A 16,716-nucleotide genomic window follows, 5' to 3' on the forward strand; every position below is an offset into this window, starting at 1 on the left:
TATGCTGATTCAGCTACCCTGCAAGCATGGTCTAAAATATGTGAAATGACTATGTTAATCTCTAGGACTCCTTTTTCAGCATAAGAACTATTTTAACCAAATCTGTCGTCACTGGGTAATGATGTAGAGTTACAGCCTTAGGCTGTATGACATTCAGAATGAAAAATATTTGTTTAACAGAATTTCCCCTAATTTATTCTGAACCACAATACAGGTAGAAGCTCATACAAGTTTATAGATAATTCTTGTCTTACATGAGTCACCTGTGGTTACGTGTGGTTGAAAACCTCCCTAACATCTTGGATTGAACCTGAAAAGTGCCATATTTATGTGTACAAAAAGATCTAAACCAAGACTTCTTTCCCCTTTCATTGATAACTGTCAACTAAAAGTGTGTTACCAAGACCTTGAAGTCTTTAATATAACTTTAAGACTAAAATAGTCTGAAAAGTCATTGAGGACAAAATTCCATCCTGACAGACCAGCCCCACAGATGAATGGAAATGTGGAGGATAAAAGGTTACAAAACCGTGTTTGAGGAGCCTTTTTCTTGCTGTCAAGTACTGCCAAGGCTTTGAAGAAACCTTTGGTAAGCAGCACTTCAGTATACAACTCCATGTCATCCAGCAAAGGCTGGGAGAAGATTAAGGCAGTTGTGGTGTGTGAAATGGTTGTGGTATGAGTGTGAAATGATGCTTGGATCTATGCCTAAGCTCAGGTTCAAAGTTCTTCAATAAGTCTCTGAAGAATCATGGTCCTGAATGCATTGCATTGTCTTGCTGTGAGATCAGGTCTCATCTTTTTTGTTTTACCAAAATCAATATTTAGATCTCTCTTGCACCCGTGAACGCTGTTATCTGCACAGGTTTAGTCACACCCATGGAGTATTTGTACATGCACATAAAAGGCTGAGGTTTTCTGCTGAAAACCTGTCCCAGTAAAGCCACTGCTGGGAAATGGATTATTTCTGACTCACAGAAGCATTAGAATATAGGAACTGGCATGGTCATTTTCAGCAGACATACATTTACCCTTCTCTCAGATGGACAGTATTGAACCTCCTGCAAATCCATTTGATTTGCATTGTGTCCCTCTGTCAATAAAAATCAGTAATGACTATGACACATCTTTTGTATCAAGGATGAAGATTTACATGTTCCATCTCACTCCCAGTGTCGGAGATACTTCCAGCCATGAACCCAATCCAAGGAACAGAGGAACCGGTTTTGTTCTTCTGGTTCCAAGTGCAGACTTAATCAAGGGCAAATCTCTGTGCATGACAGATTTGTTCTAAAAGAAGGAAATGCGTTCTTTGGCTTTTTTTTTAGCTTGTAGAAGTAATCTTATGCCAAAAAGTAGGTCTACTCGAGACAGGTGATAAGAAGGACTGACCCTAGAAAAAGAACGTGTTACTATGTTGCCATTCTTTCCATCACTGTCTGATGAAGTTCTCACTCTGTTCTTTAAATTATCCTAGAAAACATCCAACAAAACTTAGCCACGCCATTGCTGGTACTTCTAATATTAAGACCATGCTACAAGAAAACTTTCTCAAAAAAAAATCAGGTCACTGTAGAGCTCATAAAAAAAAAAAGGAAACCACATCACAATCTGTTCTCAGTCTGATTCCCTAATGCATAGCAAGATAGGCATCAAGCACTTGGGAAGGCCTCAAATTAGCTTAGCTTTGTTTTGTTTACCCAAAATCAGTTCAGTGAAACCACACAGTCACAGCCAGTCAAATGATGAAAATAGATTATGGACAACTTTCCACAGTGCCTGCAGTCATCCAAATCTCCCTGCTATCTCACCAGCTATCTATGTTCTGGTTTCTGCACCAAAAATCAGGCTCTGCTTAGTAACTGCATTCCCAACTACCCAGTCTTATGTTTTGAAACTAGAGCTACAGCCTCCTGAGTTTTATCTGCACATTTTTTTCACAAATTCAACATTCTGCTATAATCACACTAAATCTTCAGACAGAAAATCTGCCCGTTTACAAACCAACCAGAATGGTTTTTAAGCATGCGAGCATAGATAATATTATCAACATCAACAGAATTTGCTTAAACTTAAGCGTGTCCCTTACCAGATTCCTAGTAAGGCCTTACAGTAGTGAAACCCTGAGAAGGAATGACCCACTATCTGTAATGAGTAATTTAATTCTTCTGATAGGAAAAACTGTGACTGCCAGCTGTACTTTTGTTATACTGATGAAGTAAACTCTCATATTTTATAAAAGATGGCGCCTAAAGTATTTGCAATTTTTTTATTCCTTAAAGACAGTTTTTTTCACATTATATGGACTAGTGACTAGGAAAGAGTCTTTGTTTAGCCAAATTTGCATTCTTCTTGTTCATTATTTAGGCTGAAAAGTCACTTATATGTCCCAGAAAATAAGATACATGCTGAAATAGATCTACGGGGGTAAAAAAATGTATTAGGAAGCAGAATAGGTCCATAAACTGATGTACTTAATTTAGCTTCAGGGAGCAAATAACTTCTCCCTTATATGAAGAAATCCTACAACATAGATTTTTACTTCAAAGTGTACTGAACAAAGTCAGTGGAAGGCAATGATTTGGAGATAGTGCGGATATTTTAAGGGCACTTTCTACTATTTGCCAAAATCATCAGCACTTTGAGTTTTCCTGATAAAAGTGTTCTTCATAACAATCCTCGCAGCAGGCTTATGAATTGGTTGAATCATCTTATAACTACATCTACTGCCATCCAGAGGTAATTGGCAAAAGTTTGAAGAGTAAATCTAAGTTAATGGTATCACTAACAGTGAGACATTAATCCTGTACATTAGAGCAGCTCCTATCAAACACAAACTTAAAGCTGTAGCCCAGCTGAACAGAAACCACAAAAATAAATTTAAGCAGCATAATTCTTTATTCTTTTCCAAAAGAAAAACAAACCCAACAGTATATCACGTTGATGTTGTAGTTCTTTTGGTGCATCACACATATCTTGCATTATGTTTTCTACTAATCTTTTGGGCAAGTGTTTCTTCAAATTACATGCTGGCATCTTATGTTTTTCATGCAGTTAAAATTTTTATGTGGTAAAAACAAACAAACAAACAAACAAAACCAAAACAAACAAACAAACAAAAAACACTAAAATTCTACAGCTTTCTTCATCCTAAAGAAAACCTGCACTTTGCAAAAGCATCCAGATTCTGTCTGGTGACATCACAGTAAAGAAAACAAGCAAACACTAAGGAATTAAGCATGTACACAAATGCATACACCATGACATGTATTACTATTGTTCATACTAAAGAGATAAAGAACCTCATGGAAAGGGAAAGCAATGATGAAATTGTTTATTTATCTATAGATTGTAAGTGCCCACAGTTAGCTGCTTTCAAGCCCTACAGCTGAGCACTTACAAATCCAGTTCACAGGCAGTTCGAGAAATGCAGTATTTCAGATGCTAAAAGGAGCCCAGGAACCCAAAAGCAGAGATGATCAAAATGCATAAACTTTTCTAAAATTTTACTCTTTTAAAACTTTCTGAAAAAGTCCATTAAATAACCTGGAACAAACACGAGATAATGAGAGCATTCATTTCCTAAAAGCAATATCTATAGTTCAACACTGGTATCACCATTTCATCTTTTGAAAAGCCCAAATTTGCAGCAGTACACACACACCTATTCCCTTAACATAAGCAGTATGCCTGCTTGTAATTCCCAGCTCCAAACTGGGAGTACAAGCTCAAAGAGTGTCTATGATCACTATAGTGAGCATCTCAGAAGTCCCTTCTCAGAATGGGACAGTTTCCCAAAATATCCATGACTATTCACAAATCTTGGTTTACAAATCCATTCAAATATTCTTCCAGCTACCACCTTCCCAACCACACCATGAAACCACAAACTGCAAACGCCAAAAGTACGTTCTGGCTCTGAGGCACAGATTTCTGGAAGGCACAAAAAGGCTGAAATTCAGTTCTACAGAGCAGTTTCCAGAAAGTAGCTTTTACCTTCTGAGATTCTTCTACACGTTTTCAGGTAAAACAAGAAGATCAATTCCTGGCATGCCCTCCTTCTGCTATTCCAGTGATAATCATTAACACTTCAAGCAACTTAGGAAGTGCAATAGATACTACCATTTATGTCCTCTCAGTCCCAGGCATTTACCCGAAGCATCCTGGGCTTTGTATAAATATAGACCAAAAGAACCCAAGATGTTAGCTGCAGAAGGATAAAACAGGAGGGTACGTGGATCAGCGTAAAGGTATTAACCAGACTGCTGAAATAGTGGACCTTGCAGTTCAAAAGTTTAAATTTATGTCTGAATATAGATAGTGCCTATGCATCTCTTCAAAGAACTGCCTTTAAAATTAATTTTATCTGCAATTCCAGGTGAAAGTATGAGCTGTCCAAATTAGGGAAGAAAATATTGTCCAATGCCATCTTGTGGTAAATGAGAAAATAGTCTGTGCCATCCAGCTTGGATTTAAATACATAGGGACTCTGCTGCTCCATAGTATACAAATCATGCTCAAAACTGCTGACTTGGGGGAAAAAAGAAAATTATCATAGAGTAAAAAGGGTAAGATTTTATAGGTTAGCCATTAGAATTTGAGAATCAGCTATTTGTCTTCATCTTACGTTTTCTTTTCATTTCAACAATACTGCTGTGGCATTACACTCAGAATCATTTCCATCACTCCAAAACTAACGTAAAGGAAAGATGTGATATAACTTAGTAGAGAACTGTACCTCGTATAAAAACTCTCGTCACTTCCCTCAGCTACCACGAAGTTAAGTGCTACCATGAACTTGTTTTTCGGGCACCAGAGATCAGTTCAAAATGTCATAGCCATACAAGCCAAACCACTGTATAGCTATAAAAGGATTCTTCCATAGCACATTTGTTTAAAAATAGCACAGAGGTATCTTTGACCCAGCTGACCTTTGGGTGCACACCATATCACCCGATCACCTCACTCAAAATTATGCCTGATGAGACATCTGCCAGGTGATACTGCTTCCCAAATTCCTCCCCTCCCTTCTCTGCAGGGAGAGAACACCCCTGTGTCAGTCTCTGGGATCCTGCAACAAAATACTAGAATTTTGGTCCTGCAAGGAGCAGTTACAGGCACTGCTTTACAGCAAGGAGTGTCAGACATAATCATATGCAAAAGAAGGGAAGAAAGAAAGAAAAAAAAACACAAACAAAAACCACAGGTAAAGTACGTTCCTGTGTCGCAGTCCCTGTCCTGTTCAGTGTTTGGATGTCATGGCACACCTGTAGTGCAGGCAGAGGTAGGGGAAGCTGCAGGGCCCTGTTGGCTCTCTGATGGTCCCAGCTCTACGCTTTTGGCATTGTCTCCCCTCACCTGCAGTCTCTTCCCACACATTTTCCACCTCAGCACCACTCGCGGTGGCAGCGAGAGATGGGTTTGGGGCCACCACAGCCCCCACACAGCCCCAGCCTGGGTGTAACTGGGGATTCATGAGTATCGTTGGTGATACCATCAGTGAAGGGTCTAGAAGGTAAGTTCTCCAAGGAGCAGCTGGGGGAGCTGGGGTTGTCAGCCTGGAGGAGGCTCAGGGGTGACCTTATCGCTCCCTACAACTACATGAAAGGAGGTTGTAGCCAGGTGGGGGTTAGCCTCTAGTACCACACAAGTGACAGGACAAGAGGATAGAGGCTTAAACTGTGCCAGGGGAGGTTCTGGTTCAACATTAGGAGGAATTTCTTCACAGAAAGGGCAATTAATCATTGGAATTAAATGTCCAGGGAGGTGGTGGAGTCACCATTTCTGGAGGTGTTTAAGGAAAGACTGGACGTGGCACTTTGTGCCATAGTCTAGTGGCATGGTGGTGTTGTTCGACCATAGGTTGGACTCAATGATCTCAGGGGTCTTTTCCAGCCTAGTCGACTCTGGGATAGGAAGCGCCTGCCCGTAAGCCAGGGACGCCAAGGTGCCGTGACACGGCAGCGGCGGGCGCAGACCCCCGGACGGTCTGTGGGGACCGGCGGCTCCCTCAGGCGGAGCCGCCAACCCCAGCGCCTCCCGCGCCTCAGGACTACATCTCCAGGCGAGCATTGCGCCGATCCCTCCCCCACGGGCAGGGCTGTTCCGGCACGCCGGTTCCGGCGCTCTGACCCGGAGGAGCTTCCCCGCACTCCCGGGGCACCGCCGGGGCTGCTCGCACGTGGTGCCGCCGCCGGCATGGCGGCCGTGCGGGTCGAGGCGGTGCTGGCTACCGCCGAGGAGCAGGAGGCGGAGAAGCGGCGGAGCATCACGGTGGAGAAGGAGCTGGAGCTGGAGTTCGACTTGGGTAACTTGCTGGCGCTGGACCGCAACCCCCCTCCAGCGGCGGCGGCGCTGCGCGGGGCCGGCCCGCGGCGGGAGGCGCTGCTGCGGGCGCTGGCCCGCGACAACACGCAGCTGCTGGTGTCCCGGCTCTGGGAGCTGCCGGCCGAGCGCGCCGGCGGTGCCGGGGGGCCGCTGGTGGCGCGGCTGCCCGAGCCCACCTTCCGCCTGCCGCGGGAGAAGCCGCCGCCGCGGCCGCGGCCGCCGACGCGCTGGGAGCAGTTCGCGCGGCTGAAGGGCATCCGCCGCCGCAAGAAAACCTCGCTGGTGTGGGACGAGCAGGCCAAGGAGTGGCGGCGGCGCTGGGGCTACCGGCGAGCGGGCGGAGACCCGGCCCGCGCCTGGCTGGCGGAGGTGCCGGCGGGCGCCGACCCCGAGGAGGACCAGTTCGCGCGGCTGCGGCGGGAGAAGCGGGAGCGGGTGGCGCGCAACGAGCTGAACCGGCTGCGCAACCTGGCCCGGGCCCACCGCGCCGGGAGCGCCGTGCCCGCCGCGCCCCTGCACCCCACCGGCCACCAGGACCGCGAGGAGCTGCACCGGGTCGCCCGCGTCGCCCGCGTCTCCACCGCCTCACTCGGCCGCTTCCAGCCGCGGCTGCCGAAGGAGCCAGCGGAGCCGCCCTCCCGCAGCGGGGGCAGAAAGCGCCGCTTCGAGCCGCTCCTGGGCAACCTGGCGGCCGAGCGCAGCCGGCAGCTGGAGCTGCTGCGGGACATGGGCAGCAAGAAGCCGGTCCTGGACATCACCCGCGCTGTCAACAAGCAGATGCGCCAAGAGGAGGCCGAGGCGGCCGCCGCCCACAAGGGCAAGAAGCAGTCACAGCGGGGCAAGCGCGGCCGCCGGCAGCAGCGGCCGGGCCGCAGCGGCAAGAAGAGCGGAGCCCGGCGGCAGCAGCAGCAGCAGAAACCCGCGGGCGGTGGCACAGGCGGCGGCCGGAGGAAGAAGGCGTGAGGGACAGTGTGCAGCACGGGCTGGGGATGCCCTCTAAGGCATGGGAAGGGACTGTCACTTGCAGCCTCCCGCCCCGTGCTCCGTTCACACACATATTTGTCAATAAATATGCTCTGGCCTTTCTAAAATGTCCTGCTTTTGGATCTTAGCTGGCGGTCAGGGAAGGCTGTGTTCTCCCTCCAAGGGAAATTGGTGGTGTATCAAGGGAGTTGGGAGCCCTGGTTTCCCCTAGGCTGGGAGTTTCACACTGACATGTGTCACGTGTTGCTTCAGCATCTCCAGGCAGGACCAAGGCTGGGCAAAGCTGTCCCGTGTTCGGGTAGCTGGGACTGGGGATGGACCACAGCTGTGACCTGTGTTTTGATGGAGTAACAGCCACGGATAAAGTTAAGAGGATGTGGCTGCTGTTTTCTGCTTTGGGCAAGTGGCCTGACGGTGGAGCTCTTGCTCTGTTAAGTCAACTTCTCCTGCTCAGCCCTTGTACGCAGGCTGAGTGTACAAGTTTTCACCAAAGAGGTGAAAACTTACTGTAAGATTTATTGCAGAGCCTAAGAAATCATACAGATTCTCTAAAGCAATCTGTTGATGGGAAAAGGAAGTCAAAACCAGCCACTGAATTGAACAGAAAAATGTTTACATTGAAAAGCAAGTTGAAACCCCAATTTCTCCCCCCAGTAGTACTAATCCATCATTTCAGAGAAATAGTTTTACAATGTTTTTCTTCACTAAGCAGTTTGAGGGCTGATAGTGGAAATGATCTCAGACTTCTGCACATTATTCTTTTGAACTTTGTAGGTAACGTGTAGAAAAAAAAAATAAGCCACCAGTGTGTGGCTTAACTACAGGAAAGATGCTGTTTCCTGGTAAGAAAGTTAGTAAAACAAGTTTCAGCAATCTCTCTTAAGTTAGGTTTTCAAACTTTCAAGTTTGTGAATTGTTAGTGATATTATAATGCCTCACTGCAAATGAGTTTTTGAAAAAGCTGGGTGACTATAGCAATTATCTTGTCTTATTCTGTAGCAGTTCAGTTTGGATGGCAGCTTCAGCAAAAAGCATCCTAAAGCAAAACCTCTGTGTAAGGCAGCTGCCAAGGGCAGAATGGGTGTGTACACCTTGGGGCTTGGATGGCATTGATGGACTGAGTAGCACTCAACCATGTGTTGTTTGCCTCTTAAATGTTTCTTGTCCCTGTGCTGAGCAGTATGCACTGCTGCAGGCTGCTTCAGTCTTGCTGGTGTCAGGAATGGTCTTGTGGACACAACCCTCTGTTATCAAGCCTTCAGTGTGAGTATCAAGACAAAGCAGGGGTAAAAAACTCTTGAACAGGTGGAAAAGGTTGTTTGGAGATACGTTCCAGACCTTTGAACTTCCAGGCATTGCCATAGGGCATGTCTTTTACCTGCTAAGCCAGAGAGATGGGGTCTTTCACAACACATACACACACCTCATAAGTATTCTATGCTGATGATGAGGTTATTGGTAAACTTTCTCCACCAAAATCCTTGGTGGTTTGTGCATTTCCAGCAGTGATGAAGTAACCTGAGCAGAGGTGCAGGTGCCTCTGGGGTGCTGACAGTTTCTGGTTCTCACAAATGGATGGTTTCACAGCTTCATGTAGGTTGCCTGGTCAGGCCATTAATATACTCTTCTGAACTCAACACCTTGCAAAATTGTCCTTTTTAAGCTCAGCTGATGCGTTCATAGAATCACAGAATCATTTGAGTTAGAAGAGACCTTAAAGCTAGTTCCAACCCCTCTGCCATGGGCAGAAACACCAGATACCTGCATGTCCACAAAATGGAAATTTTCACTATCTTCAATATCTGAAGTACTTTTTCTTTCCTGGAGACCCAGAGAACACCAGCTACCTGCCTTTGAAGTGTATTGCAAATAAATTCCTTTTTTGATGCATTAACCTTTTTTGCAACTCTCTAATAAATAAAACGCAGCAGTATGCAAAGGCAAAATACCTGCTACAACAGAAAAATGATGCTTTCTTTGTCAGAATCCAATATTACCTTTTGCTTAATACTGATATACTTTTCTGTCATACTTTTCTAGGCAGCACAGCTTAGAGAACCTTAAGAATGTGGTTACACAGTTTTGATCCATCCTGCACTGTTTACCATGTAATTTCACAGAATCATGGAATTCTTAGGGTTGGAGGGAACCTCTGGAGATCATCTAGTCCAACTCCTGCCAAGGCAGGGTCACCTACAGCAAGTTACACAGGAACACATGCAGGTGGGTTTTGAATGTCTCCAGAGAGGGAGACTCCACCACCTCCCTGGGCAGCTTGTTCCAGTGCTCTGCCACCCTCAATGGAAAGAAATTCTTCCTTGTGCTGTGGTGGAACTTCTTGTGTTTTAGTTTATGGCCATTGCTCCTCATCCTGTCACTGGGCACCATTAAAAAAGTCTGAAAAGTATTTAAGCTAATTTTAAATTGCCCTATGCTCAGGACCGTGGCTTTGTTATTATTTTCACTCTGCAATCGAACTACTACTTTCAGTATTTTTCCGTGACAACTACTATGACCCGCGCTCAGCCCTAACTGTACTTCAGTAGCTCTTCATGGGCACTCTGTGTTGTGTATTTTAGCAATGAGGTTTTGCTTGCCTTGAAACAGGCGCGGGTTGGGTTTTGCAGTTCGGTGCCTGCATTGACCGCAGGGGCATTGACTGGGGCGGGACTGAATGCGGACAGTTCTTATTTCACCCGTGCGACTGGTGCGGGGCCGGGAAGCGGCGCCTGAGCCGGGAGGAGGCGCTGCCGCTGGCCCGTCCCCGTCCCCATCCCGATCCTCGTCCGGCCGCAAGTGCGCGATGGCGGCGGGGCGGGCGCGGGTCGCTCGCCTGCTGCGGCAGCTGGAGCGGGCAGCGTGAGTGCGGCGGGACGGGGCGCCGAGGGCCAAGGGTTTTCCCCCGGGGCCGGCACTGCCGGGGGCCGGGGCCGGGCGGGAGCCGCGTGTGGAGAGTGAAAAGCAGCGGCCGCTCCGTCCCCCCTCCCGCCGCACACCGCTGGAGGCCCTTGGAATGGGTGCTTGCAGGAGACTTTTAGGCAAGGACAGATTCGTTTGTCTGTTTTAGTTTCCCCTTTTAACCATACTTTTCTTTTTTTTTTTTTTTTTTTAAACATTTTAACTAGATGTCGGTGCCCGAGCCATGGCCACACTTATTCCCAAGGTAAGACTTACTTTGTGTCTCCAGAGTAAAATCCTGTAGGAGACCGTGGCCCTGCAGAACCGTATGTATCAGTGTAACCAAGGCAGAGGTGTAGGTAACAGGTGAGAAGGAGAGCAGCTTAAAGGTTAAGGTAAGCAGTCTGTATTTTGCAGCTGTACAGGGATACTGGTTATTGTTGGAGAGATTCACTGTTCCCACATAAACCGCAATCACTGCCTCCTGTCCCCTCCTTCCCCATCCCGTGAGGCAAGGTGATCAGACATTTGCTCTGGCTGCTACTACTGCTGTCACCACCTGAGCCATCTCCACTTTAGATCTACTTTTGGGTACACACCTGTTACATTAGAAAGGAAACATGAAGCATTATGGATAAAAAGTAGCTATTCACAAAGGTGGAGAATAAAATCTCCGTAGGCTTTTTATACAGTCAGTGCCAAGAACGCAGCTCAGGCCAGGGTTGTGGAGTCAGAGGAGGAAACCTGTGCTGAGTAACCAAGCCACCCTGGAGGAGTTTCTGTGTGCATAGACCGTAGGGAGGCTGTGAGAATAACTGTTTGGGTCAGTGTCCAGATAGCTGATTGGTCTCTAGATCCACTAAAAATTAGTATTTTTTGGCCATAATTTCTGTAATGGGTAATTCTGAGCAGCTTGGTTTCACATGCATTGCTGAAGACACTTTTTAAAAAATTGCCATTGCCATTTCACATAGGGAAAAGCCATATCTATCTTCAGATACTTGTTTTGTCCGAGGCCATCATACAGCAAGACAATAGCACAACTGAGAAACAGAATCTCATTCTTCTGCTTGTCTGCATGATGATCTACTCAGTCAATTCAAATTAAGCTCCTCCTAAACAGAAGTCTTAGTTAAGCACACTCTCCATAAGTTTTAAACATCGAGTCTATAGTGTAGCAAGATGATATCAGTTCAGTGTCTCTAAATAGTCAGAATTGATTTAACAGTGACTGTAGAGGAAAAAAAAAAAGTTCTTTATGTTTCTTGGCAGTGCTGAAGGAAATAGTGCAATTTTCAAACTAGGTAAAATTTCCTGAAAGTTAAGTTTGGCTCAGGAATATAACAAAAGGACATCTATTATACTATCAGAAAGCAAGAGGGTAAATGGTTTGGACATATTCTTAGCCTGTCAAATTAATGACTGAAAGTACAGCAGACTCAAGCTCCAGGAGAGGTCAAACATGTCCAGCCTGGCAAGAGGTGGCAATGAAAGAGCTGATAGCAGCTGGCCTGGGCTTCAATAGAAAATGCATAAAGGATTTTAATACATCTATGTGTTACTGTTGTGGGTCAGTGCTTCAGTGCACCCCAGAGTGTCTGTGACTCATTATCATGGCTTCACTCATTGGATCTGAACCCAAATTACATATTTTCAATTAATATAGCACATGTAAGGCATGACTTCAGCAGGAAGAGCAGAATGCCTCATCTGATCTTTTCTTGGAGAAGAATGGGCAGTGTCAGTTGATGTAGTTTGTTTCACTCTGTGGCAAAATCAGGATATGCCAGAAATTGAGTTTTGTGATGATTCATGCAAGAACAACACGACTGAGAGAGGCTGTGACTGAAGGACTGTCCTTCTAAATATCTTTTCTTCTAAGTAAGGTTGATAGTAACACACCGATTCTTATTTATTATTAGAAATGCATGCAGTTTCTTAGTTTTCTGGCAAGCAATTCAGTTTCACCTGCTAGTTCAGGACTAGGCAGAAGTAAAGAGAAGTGTAAACACCTGTTAGTATTGCTCCCACACATACAAAAGATTTCCTCTATTCAGGTGTACATGGAGGATGTCTCATGGATTTGTCTTAAAAGTTGTTCTGAAGGTTATCATGTAGCCCCTACACATTTCTAGCACCTATCAGCTTGTACCAGCACTCAATTCCACTTATCATGTGCTTTTCTGGTCTTTGCAGACTGCAAACATTCTCATACAAACTTCCTGCTAACTTGTTCGGTTTTTATAGGAAATAATTCTTGAAAGAAGGGGAAAAAAATACTTGTTTTGTTGAACTATATGAATCAAATCAAGTACTTAGATAATCTCACAACCATTAAGGGATGAAATGGGTAACTGTTATCCAGACAAGCTGAGACGACCTGTGCAAATATATTAGTGATTCTAAAAGCAAGGAAGTCTGTCAACTCTAGTGTAGAGAAACAGATTGCAATAACTTTTTGTTCCCTAATTTTACTGTTTCATTGCCATTCCAGTCCCTGAGCGGCCTACCCTGGGAAATACAGACTATGCATTTGAGGTAGGTTTAATAATCAAATGTATTTGATTTAAAAGTAGTATACAAGACACTAATTGCTAAACATGGCATTCAACAAATAGTTGCATTATTAAATATTTATATTTCACTTTGTCTGTGTGGTAGTAGATGCCATTTATCCATTTTTCCAGGAAAAAATGGTTGTTTGGTTTTGGTTTGTTCTTTTTTTTTTTTAGATGGCCATTTCAAACATCCGATATGGAGAAGGAGTTACAAAAGAGATTGGCATGGTAAGCTGCTATGGTGTAAGTCCATCTCTGGTGAAAAGTTACTTTCTAAAGGGCTGATGGTGCTATCAATCCGTTTTATGAAGGAAAATTTATTTATGGCATGTCTGAATCTCCACCAATTTGCAGTATATGTTGTCATATATACCAGTGTAAAAAGGCTGGAAAATACTATTGGGTACAGAACAGAAGCATCAATGTTGCTGTGGTATAACTGAGAACATGAAATGCAGCTTAGGGGATAGTTAGATAATTAATGATTTGCTAGGATTATGCAACAACACTTTTCGCTGACAGGGAATTTAATTCAGAAAATTTTGAATCCTGGTGACTCACCAGGATTTTCTCAAGATCACTTTTGTCTCTTCTACTGCTCCTTAAAATGAATCAGAGACTTTCCATTAAATTAGCTAGATACTCATTCAGCTCTGAGTTTGCACTGTGAAAATGAAGAATTTTTGTTTCAGCAATGTGAGATGATTCACCTGAATACGTTGTTCCAGTTTGCCGCTATCATTGGCTTTTTTCATTTATCATTTTTTCCTCCTTTCTTGGCATTTCTGGCATTAACAATTCTCTTTTTTATTTGCAAATTTGTAAAGCAAGATAACAGTCAGTAAATGAAATTAGACAGAACCTCTGTCTTTAAACAGTATTGGAATTATTTAGAATTGCATGTATCATGTAGCTCTTGTGACAATTAATTTAGCAGAGATTAAGATGTATTTTTCTCTCTTTTGCCACCTTATTTTGATTTTTAATCAGTAGATTAATATTTAGTATTATATTTGCAAGATTTTGATCCTGTGCTTTGGTAGGAATCTAGGGGAGACAACCTGTGAAAAAACCTTTTTATTGTCACAGGAATTGTGTAGGAAAAAATATTTTTTAAAAAATATTTACGTTTTAGTCTAGTCTTAACCATGTGGTTCAACAACTTTAGTTTTCTTCTGTCCTAAGACTTGAGCTATATCGGTTTGGCAGCTTTAAATTTTATGCTGCTTTCTGCATCCTATATGTGTGTGGTTAATGCTCTTTTTCTTTGGCTGATATGGTTTTAAAAATTTTACAATAACCAACTATTTTGAGGTTGGGATTTTTTTAATTATTAATTGATCTGTTGATTTGGATCAGTTTTTAAATTGTTCAGTGTATGATTTTTACTAGTCATTTGGGTTTTAATGTCATTGTTATTGTAGGACCTGCAGAATCTTGGTGCTAGAAGAGTTTGTTTGATGACAGATAAAAACCTCTCCAAACTCCCTCCTGTAAATGCAGTATTGAATTCCTTGGCAAAATATGGTATAAACTTTCAGATATATGATAATGTCCGGGTGGAGCCAACAGACCAAAGGTACTACTCACTTCTGATAGTGCACTTCTCCAAGTAGTGCCTAGGCCTTTCCAGCATTCCCTGTGGCTGTTTAAACACCTTATGACCTGCATACTGGTCTTAATCATTAGTTTCCCTGTGTGCTGGCTTAATCATGACTAATTGGAAATCCTTTCTTGTTTTCCAAGTTTCCTGGACGCCATTAGATTTGCCAGAAAGGGAGAGTTTGATGCCTATGTTGCTGTTGGAGGTGGGTCTGTGATAGACACCTGTAAAGCTGCCAACCTGTACGCAGCCAGCCCTGCATCAGAATTCTTGGATTATGTCAATGCTCCTATTGGGAAAGGGAAGCCTGTCACTGTTCCCCTCAAGCCACTGATTGCAGGTAAAGCAGGGGGGATGTATGTGGAGAGTGAGGGCTTGGGGGAAGGGGAGTTATTCTACACTCTCTGTGATATTTCTATTACAATCAGTTTACCATGACTGTTTCAGCTTCCTCTGGGCTTACTTCTCCTCTAGTTGTATTCAGCAGCAATTTTACTATTTACTTCAGTGTAAAAATCAGAGCTTTTGTAATTAGTTTGTCTTGTTTAGCTCAGTTAGACTGCTTTTACTGAGAAAAGAGATCAAAGTAACAGTTTCTCTTTGACCTGTTGGCTTTGGATCAGGGATTCCTCCAAGATTTCCTGGTTCCTGTGTTTTTGGTGGTGTTACTATTGTGGTTTTATTTACTTATTTTGCAATATTATATATTATTTGTTGTTATCCCCATTCTTCCTTTTAAGTTCCTACAACATCTGGCACTGGAAGTGAAACCACTGGTGTTGCCATTTTTGACTTCAAAGAACTAAAAGTTAAAACCGGTGAGGTTTTGCTGTTTTGTTTGGGGGTTTTCGTTTGTTTGTTTTGTGGGGTTTTTTGTATGCTATGCAAGACAACTGCTTTTCCAATGTCTTTGTTATTTCCCTGCTGTGAAAGAAAGGGATACCGCGTTTCATTTCAGGTGTCATTTTGTTTGAGTCAACTGCCACAGGCAAATTTGAAGAGCTTAATGGTTTCCTCCTTGAATTAAATTCACGGCGTATTAACATAATGAAATGCCTATGTAATACATTGGATTATAGTTTGAAGGCAAAACAGGAAACTAAAATCTTTCAAGTCCTTAAATGGCAGAAAATGTTAATTGCAAAGGAAATTTCTACTTATATTCAGGGTCAACCAACTGTTCCTTATTTCCTCCGTGTTTTTCTTTCTGCTTTTAAGACTTCTGTTTCTTTGTTGTGTAATTGCAACCAAATGTTCCTTTTCCTGACTTTTGAAACCTCAGGCCTGGGATGCTGTGCAAGTGAGGGAGAGTCTTCCCTTGGCCTTTTCATCCCTGGCAAATAAAGATTAAGGCTAAAATGTCATCTCGAGCTTCATAGCTGTTTTGAGGTTTTACTTCTAAACATGTGCAGTGCTTGGGACCCAAATGGGTGTGCTGAGGTGTTCTGATAATAGCTCAAGAGTTTTCTAGTCTATACGTAGTCAATCAGCCTCTGTCTGTCTGTCTCTCCCTCAAAGCTACATCTGTGCCTCCATAACCAAAACATGAGGGCATGGTTATTACAGATGCTGAAGACAGCAATTGGCAATAGCGATCGATTGGAGGCCCAAACCAGTTTTGCCCTCTGACTGTTCACAGGAGATACAAATTTAAGAATACTGCAGATGCCGTGCAGACATTTTGCAAGTATAGGCTGCTCAGGGAGTGTTGCAAGCAGAGAGAGAATGCTATTGCCACTTCAGGCAAAAGTCTCAAATCATATAAGCCTGTTACAGGGACTTCATCATCAGTAAGATACCTAGGATCTACATTTATAGATACTCCTTGCTCTCCCTTCTCTCTCTTCACTTTTACGTTCATAGTTTCAAATAAGTTCCCCTCCCTATTTTGATGTTTTGAACATTAAGCTTGTCCTATTTTGTTGCAAAAAATCTTTAACCCATTTTCCTCACTTTACATATTGCAGGTATTGCTTCAAGAGCCATTAAGCCAACCTTAGGCATCATTGATCCTTTGCACACACTGTCTATGCCTGAACGAATAGTGGCCAACAGTGGCTTTGATGTGCTTTGGTGAGTTTTCTGTGTAGGCTGCTACCTGAACTTATTACATATTTGTATTTTTACTATGATGATTGTAGAAAAAAATATATTTTGGGAGCAGAAAAGGATGATCTGTTTTCTCCTTTTACTCTTCTTGTTAAGGTGAGCTCTGTTATCCTTTCCTCTTAGTTTCACTGCCTCCCTCAGAATGTATGGAACCAAATCATTTGCAGAAATTTGCTTCCAGGATGGTGGTTGTCAGAGAAGAGGGTCCAGGTGTCCTTTTTTAAGAGATCATAGAGA

At 43.7% G+C, this 16,716-nt stretch overlaps 2 protein-coding genes across 4 annotated transcripts in view; both read left to right on the plus strand.

Annotated features, from left to right (window-relative positions):
- Window positions 1-6,145: 6,145 nt before the first annotated feature.
- RRS1 (ribosome biogenesis regulator 1 homolog) lies at window positions 6,146-7,418 on the plus strand. The gene has a single exon (XM_051771220.1). The coding sequence runs from the start codon at window positions 6,199-6,201 to the stop codon at window positions 7,288-7,290; it is 1,092 nt and encodes a 363-aa protein (XP_051627180.1). The 5' UTR covers window positions 6,146-6,198; the 3' UTR covers window positions 7,291-7,418.
- A 2,558-nt stretch (window positions 7,419-9,976) lies between these two features.
- The window catches only part of ADHFE1 (alcohol dehydrogenase iron containing 1), a 28,653-nt gene continuing 21,913 nt past the window's right edge, over window positions 9,977-16,716 (plus strand). For all 3 annotated transcript variants that reach the window (XM_051771126.1, XM_051771112.1, XM_051771121.1), the window contains exons 1-8: window positions 9,977-10,170; window positions 10,437-10,474; window positions 12,704-12,747; window positions 12,942-12,995; window positions 14,192-14,346; window positions 14,514-14,710; window positions 15,111-15,188; window positions 16,338-16,443. In XM_051771126.1, coding sequence (XP_051627086.1) covers window positions 9,986-10,170; window positions 10,437-10,474; window positions 12,704-12,747; window positions 12,942-12,995; window positions 14,192-14,346; window positions 14,514-14,710; window positions 15,111-15,188; window positions 16,338-16,443 — 857 coding nt within the window. In that variant the 5' untranslated portion in view covers window positions 9,977-9,985. The remainder of the gene's footprint in view (window positions 10,171-10,436; window positions 10,475-12,703; window positions 12,748-12,941; window positions 12,996-14,191; window positions 14,347-14,513; window positions 14,711-15,110; window positions 15,189-16,337; window positions 16,444-16,716) is intronic.

Source organism: Manacus candei, unplaced genomic scaffold (assembly GCF_025592945.1).
Source record: "Manacus candei isolate 608988 ecotype Guabito, Panama unplaced genomic scaffold, ASM2559294v1 h1tg000008l, whole genome shotgun sequence".
Classification (NCBI taxonomy): domain Eukaryota; kingdom Metazoa; phylum Chordata; class Aves; order Passeriformes; family Pipridae; genus Manacus; species Manacus candei.

Excerpts from the sequence above, each read along its gene's own strand:
- RRS1 (XM_051771220.1), top strand. The coding sequence starts at position 6,199 with ATGGCGGCCGTGCGGGTCGAGGCGGTGCTGGCTACCGCCGAGGAGCAG.